Source organism: Papilio polytes, unplaced genomic scaffold (assembly GCF_000836215.1).
Source record: "Papilio polytes unplaced genomic scaffold, Ppol_1.0 DF824191.1, whole genome shotgun sequence".
Taxonomy (NCBI): domain Eukaryota; kingdom Metazoa; phylum Arthropoda; class Insecta; order Lepidoptera; family Papilionidae; genus Papilio; species Papilio polytes.
The window spans coordinates 2,117,936-2,124,873 of NW_013525013.1; the positions used below are offsets into that span (position 1 = coordinate 2,117,936).

Consider the following 6,938-nt stretch of genomic DNA (forward strand, 5'->3'; position numbering starts at 1 on the left):
GACGGTAAGCAATGCTCAATAACAGCACAAAGCAAAAGGGTTCCCTGAAAATTCTTGGAGCGCCAATAAAGTGCTAACCATTTTTAGATGCTTGCCTAACTCAATTCGTGGCGTAACAAAAAGCAATACACATGGAATTGAAAAGTATTATTTGATTTGATTTTGTCACCATATCGTCAAAAAACTTATTTTTGTTACAGAAGGGTACTGTCTGCGGTCTAAACGGCGTCACATACATGTCGGAGTGCGCGGCTTGGTCTGAGTACGTTAGCGTCGACTACCTCGGGCCGTGCTTCGCTGTTGGACCCATCTCAGACCTTATGGAGCCTAAGTGTGGATTTGATAGAATCGTTTGTCCTCCTCTTAAGAAACCGAAATGCATCGGGTTTACTGCCCCCGGAGCTTGCTGCCCCAAGTGTGGCGGTGCCCTTAGAATATTATACGCCAAGAAACAGTTCGACAGAGCATTATATGGAACAAACATATCAGATAATGTTGTACATTTAAATAATATTTTAAAAACTTTAGAAAGGCATATTAAGATAGCTGAGTGTGCGCTGAGAGGTTATTTAACAGTGGAAATGGAGCTTTTCATATCAGTGGAAACTTTATTAGATAATCCTACTGATTTGCAATTAAAAGTGTGTATTCTTGAAGCAGAAAAGTTAGGTGATTTAATAAATAGAGGTAGTGCTTTGATAACTAGTGACGTAGCGTTATGTGCGTTATCGTACGCGATACCAGTGCACACGACCCCTACACAAAGTGCAGCTAGTTTTAGTATATCAATAGCTTTAGTATTCATTTCAACTTTATTTGCATTGATTCCTAGATAAAAGTAATCCAGTATAGTGCTCAAGCATTTACAAATTCGCACAGTACATTTACTTATATAGTCCTATTGATGGAATAAAATCAGTAAAGTTTGGTTACAGCAAGTTGTACAGTTTTCATATCGAATACTATTATCAAATAAATACATAGTTATTTAGTACGGCTGTTTTATGATAATTAGATATATCATGTAAATAATTACTTTATAAGAAAAGTTACAAACCAAATAGAAGTGCCATCGTAAGAAATGTGTAGTTACGCGTCAGACAAATCAATGTATACGCTTTTTTAAGCTTTATATGTATGTACATAAGGCACACTTTGTACTTTTAAGTTTTAAGAAAGATAACCGCTGTGAGTTCGTTGTGCCATCGTTTCGTAATTATCTCGTAGTTGTAGATTTTATTGCAGTAAGAATCAATGTTCTCTAAACATTATTGAAATCGTTATTTCAATTCGATTTAAAATAACTACAACTCTTTCTTTACGAAGAAAGTTATAGGCGTTTTTGATTATTTTGGTCAGTAATTTTTGTCAAGATATGCTTGTGCATCAATTAGGATTGTTCCTAGCACAGTATTTTTTAAGCAAGATTAAGTTCAACTATCATTAAAATGTTACCTAAGTGTAAACATGCAACAATGAATACCGCTACAGAAATAAATAGTAAAAGATGTATGTAGCCATTGTTAAAGAAATAATTGTATTATAGATAAAAGAACTGATATTAATTGTTGTAACAAATGTAAAAAGACAGTTATACTAAATAGTCTTATAAATACCAAATAGCGTATTACATTTTTTTATAATTTGTTATGTATTTTGTTGATACAGATTTTTAGATATTGTAGAAGGAGTATATTTATATGCTAAAAGCTAATGAGGAGTATTAAAACAATAATCTCGATAGCATTGTTTTATTTGAAGATAACACTGAACAGAGAGGATTAATATATTGACGATATTAATGTGAATTATCACAATTTAATGATTACTTATAACTAAGTTCCGTTATATCTTTTTTATCGAAAAATATATTAATTCTATCCAAAAGTTGTGGGTCGGTGATGGTTTTGGCGAGTTGTAGGAAGCCGTCGTTGAGTACGGGGCTGACGAGCTGGAACCTCTCCAGCGGGAAGGTCAGCACCAGTTCCAAGTATGCCATTAGGATGCTCTGCAAGCTTGAGCGTCTCACGTCCATGTCCTGCGAATTTACATTGTAAATAAATTAATAAAACACAAGATACAAGATGTAAATTTCGGAATAAATATTCAAAACATATCTAGTTACGTTGTCTTACTTACTTTATTTATGCTTAGCGTTCTCTGTTGCTCGATTTCCGGAGGCACGGGCTGTGGAGGAATAATCGGCTCCGTAGATTTGGTCTTTTCAAAGCCTGGTCCATCGCATATTGTAATGTTGACTTTTCGTGCGTGGTTGCTAATAGCACTAGATGTGCTTCCAACTTTCTTGTTCTCTTGACTCTGTCCATTTTCTGGAATATTGGAGGCAGGTCTATGTGTTATCCCTTCGATAAGTTCGCGCCTGGTTTTGTCTATTTGAATTTTGTCAACTTGTTCACTTTTCTCTAGAGTATCGTCATTTGATTTCCCTGTATCTTGATCATCAAAGCCATTATTTTGATTTTTCGTTGGCGTATTATTAGTGGTTTCGTTAGTATTCGCTTTGAAATCCGCAAATGTAAAAGGCCTTGGCTTATCAGAAATATCCTCTTCTATATTCCCATCATTGATGTTTTCATTATCTGAGTTATTTACCGAGGGTTCAGGATCATCAGATGCTTCTTGAGCATAGTAATGCTCGTAATTATTCGATGAAGATTCGCTGTCTATCGAACTACAGGACAAACGGTCTCTTATGCTGTCTATTTCATCGTATTCTGGCGCATTACCTGCGTGTCTGATGAAATTATTGCAAAGCAATTCCCACGTTGCTTTTAAATCAAATATTTTTCTTACAAATCTATCGTATTCGAGAGTCAAATTAAGAGATGATGTGTAATTATTCAGAATTATTGAAATATCATTCGATATCAGTTTGTAAGTATAGACACCGCTAAAGAATATTTCAGTAAGGGCTATAATTTTAATCAGCCACGAAGATGTAGTTTGCTTGTAAAGGTTAGCAGCATGATCCAAATTAGATACTTTCTGAACTAAAAATTTTAATCCAGGTCGTAAATCAAATTGCATAGCTCGAACGTAAGACATCTCCAAACTTTTCAGAAGTAAATCTGTATTATCTTTATTCAAGAAGAATCTATAATTGCAAACACTGGAACCTGTTTTTAAGCTTTCTAGCAATATGTTATTTATTCCTTGAAATACGTCTGATGAAGCTTGTATGAGGACTGTTGCTATAATTTGAATCAATATCTGATGAGCAAGCAAGCCCACAACTAGACCTCGGTAAGGAATTCTGACTGTGTATAATTCAGGATTTAAAGAATTCATTGAGTCTTGAAGATAAATAAGGAAAATGTAACTACGATCATCGATCAGCATTTGATTTTGATTCGAGCTTTTAGCGTTGGGCTTTACATTGTTATCTCCTCTCAACTGATCAGTCAGAAATACTTGTTGAGCCATCGCATGTAACCTCACATTGTCATTGACAGAACAATCGCGTCTCGCTGCCACTTTTACCATGGCCAAATCTCCATAGAAACTGTTTGAATTTTCTTTAAAAGCATATGTTATCTGCTTTAAAGGGCTCAAACTTACATTGCAAGCTCTATGAAGACTAGTGCATATGATTTCCCATTGATTGTCAGTCAGTAAATGTCCTGATGTTAATATTATGTGTCTTATACAAGACGCTCCCAATCTGGCAATCGGTTCTTGAGGCTGCGCTATACACTCTACCAAGATTAGCATTATCTGTTTCAAAGCAAAACTGACTTCAGCATTTTCTATCGGTTCTATGTCAATGATTTCGTTATTCTCATCGGTAGTGGACCGTTCGATATTGATTTGTTGCAACTGATGTAAAAATACAACAATAGTGTCAGTTGTCATACCACAGCACTGTTTAAAATTAGGCATGATGGTGTCCCAATGAGTATTGACGTTGGCAATTTGTCTGAGCCAGTTTTGGACTGTGGGCAACAACAAATGATTGATACAATGCAGGCCAAAATGTGTGCCGGGCACGTCTGCGGTATTTTTTAACAATTTGAAGAGTGTCTCCATAGCAGCTGGTTGGTTTTTCTTTGAGCATACCACTGTCGCTGATATCAATCCTTCAATAAGGACATACCACACTTTTAGTATGTTGCTAGGCTTATCTAATTTCAATAAACAAGTGTTTGTGGTATTTGATGGGTGTAAACTAGTTGATAGTTTTCTGTACGATATCAATTCTTCTTCGAAATTGTCGTTAGTGATGTATTTGGTGACATCTAGTGACCCGCTCGGTATGATAGGATCGACGACAGAAAGTGGCATATCGCCCTTGATTCTATTGCCCGTGTTAAAAATTGGACACTTTGGCATATTGTACATCATGGTGAGAATATCAGCGCAACTTTCCAAATGAAGAAGTGCTTCTCTGCACATATCCACGATGACTTTTTCAGATTTTTCTTCACTGAGTGGAATAAATTTACTGTTCTTTGAAAATTTAAGACTCAAGCTTGGTTTCTGCTGCGTCGGCGTAGTTACTTTCTTCGATTTAACTTCTGTCGCCTGCACTTCTTCAAAGTGTAGACCTTTTATATGACTTAAAAGGCAAAGTATGCAATCGAGGGCTGCATTCGCGAAGACCAGAGTATTGTCTGTGTTCAGGAAGACTTTGAATATTTCCAAAATTGCAGAATACTGATTTGAATTATTTGCAGCGCGTAATGTGTTGAACAGTGGGCGCCATCCCGACCTGATTTCCAAGCGATTAGTTTCTACGAATTCGCAAATGCAAGAAATAATCTGCTCCTGAAAATTAACATATCACATGAGGACAGTGTGAAGAATACCAATTACAAATTATTATGTTACGAATGTTACCTGAATATCATCATCGCATAGTTCTAGGCATAGTAAATTTTCAAAAGGCTTGAGCAGGGCCTCGTTAAAGTGGAAATGAGGAAGTTCAACTTGTTGGTTGAGCAGAGTCGTCGCACAGTCGTGTAAGCATTGTATCGCGAGACTGGATATTTGAATATCTTTGTGACAGGCCGCCTGAAAAGAAAATCTCCAACGATTTAGTTTTACTAGTTATAAATTTTGAAGCTGTCAGTGAAGCGGAGAATCTATTAGAGAGAGATAGTTGAAATATATATAACCTGCATGAAATGTGGTCCGACGACAGTCCATATGGCCATGCGGTGTGCGAGCGGGCGAGCTGCGCGCAGACAGCGCAGCGCCACGTCGCCGGCGCGGCACAGCGCGCGCGCCGCCTCCGCCCCGCCGCCCGCCGCGCCCCCGCCCCCGCGACCTCCGCGCCTCCACCACCCCGAGTTGTTGTTGGCCACGTCTTGCTCCCACGATGAGAACAACTGCACAAATAACACTCCTCACTGCTCAACTGTCACAAACAGCATCATACGATTATAGATCACTAGCTGTTCCTTTTCTTTTTAACTTTAATAGTTAAATTTGTGAAATGTTAAATTTCAAATGCGCAAAAGACAACGAAGTTTTGGTAAATTTTGGTAAATGGTAATCTTGCTTTTTGCTATTATTGACTTGTGGTTTTCCCGTACACCGGATTTTTCAATTTATTTACCCTTATGTTTATTAGATTCAAATGTCTAGCATAAAGGGTGTCGTCAGTTTAACGGTTTTAAAGAAAAAAAATTATTAAAAAATATACAGGCATTTCTAACATTCTTCGTAACTAAGATTACGTTTTATTATACAATATTATAGACACTGGTACAAATACAGATACAGATACAGATACAGATATAGAAATAGTTATAAAAGTGCAGTGCTCACCAGTCGATGTTGATGTGCGACGAGGCGCTGCAGCGCTGCCCGCAGCGCCGGCAGCGTGGTGGTGGCGGCGAGACGCGAGAACAGCGTGTCCGCGGCCGCAGCGAGCGCGCAGCACACGCGCGCTGCGCCCGCGCCCGATATTACGTTACCTCCCTAACAAAAAATACAACAATGGCCTAAATTTGGAATGCTAATAAATGACGCTTTTTTAAAATCCAAATAACTTTTATGGAGTAATTACAAATGTTTACTATAATATTATGACTCAGAGTATAGATTTGTATTTTTGTGATTGCATTAATTCAAAAAGTACTGGATCGATTTCAAAAATTCTTTTACTAATAAAAGGCTACGTTATAAGAGAGTAACACAGATGCAGACTAAGTCGTGTGCAACAGCTTTTTATTACCGCATTTTGGTATTTCTGTTTTTTAAAAAAACAGTTATTACTCACCTCCTGTCGACATGTCTCAACAATTTTAGCCACAGACATATCGCTGTTATAATTATTCTCCATCACTGGTTGCAAGAAATTGAAAACGTCCACACTGGAAAAAAAAACATAAATAAACCATCCTTCCTAACGTTAAGAAGAAAATCAGTACTACGCCGAAGGATTGGCGCAACACTAGATTATTGGCAAGTACATCCCTATCCCTATGACAACTGTCAATGTCATTCAGTTAATTGAGAATAGCGCGCCATTCTGACGGGCGTCAGTACTCTAGTTGTTAAAGTTAAATACGTTGTTACAGTTACATTAATTGCATAAAACTAAATGTTTACTATCGTATTCAAGACTGAAATTAGAGTTCAAATTTGCTATTAATGTAAGAAGTTTTCCATTTACCAGGTCTCATCGTCTTTGGGGTCGAGGCTGAGCTTGGCGTCCGCCTGCAGCACGCAGACGGTCTTGTTGCGCGCGGTCTGCACCGTCACGATGGGCGTGGCGTTGTTGCCTTGCTGCCCGAACAGCGCGTGCTCCAAGCTGGACACGTAGTGGCACGCGCCGAATATGTGCTCCCAGCACTCGGCCGCTTTCGAGCCCAGCTCCAGACCTCCTACATTTTAAATCATAAGATGGGAAACAAGCAAGCGCCCACCTGAATTCGACACAATGGCGAAGTGTTTGTCTATAGACATCCACA

General features: G+C 38.1%; 2 protein-coding genes across 2 annotated transcripts in view; one reads left to right on the plus strand and one right to left on the minus strand.

Annotated features, from left to right (window-relative positions):
- LOC106110714 (reversion-inducing cysteine-rich protein with Kazal motifs-like) overlaps window positions 1–836 on the plus strand; it is a 27,128-nt gene extending 26,292 nt beyond the window's left edge. The window contains exons 7-8 of the mRNA XM_013292611.1: window positions 88–107; window positions 201–836. Of these exons, the coding sequence (XP_013148065.1) occupies window positions 88–107; window positions 201–836 (656 nt within the window). The remainder of the gene's footprint in view (window positions 1–87; window positions 108–200) is intronic.
- Window positions 837–1,737: 901 nt separating this feature from the next.
- LOC106110903 (brefeldin A-inhibited guanine nucleotide-exchange protein 3) overlaps window positions 1,738–6,938 on the minus strand; it is a 14,688-nt gene continuing 9,487 nt past the window's right edge. Inside the window, 7 exon segments of the mRNA XM_013292853.1 lie at window positions 1,738–2,038; window positions 2,140–4,785; window positions 4,858–5,031; window positions 5,136–5,348; window positions 5,791–5,943; window positions 6,245–6,338; window positions 6,641–6,851. Coding sequence (XP_013148307.1) covers window positions 1,826–2,038; window positions 2,140–4,785; window positions 4,858–5,031; window positions 5,136–5,348; window positions 5,791–5,943; window positions 6,245–6,338; window positions 6,641–6,851 — 3,704 coding nt within the window. The 3' untranslated portion in view covers window positions 1,738–1,825.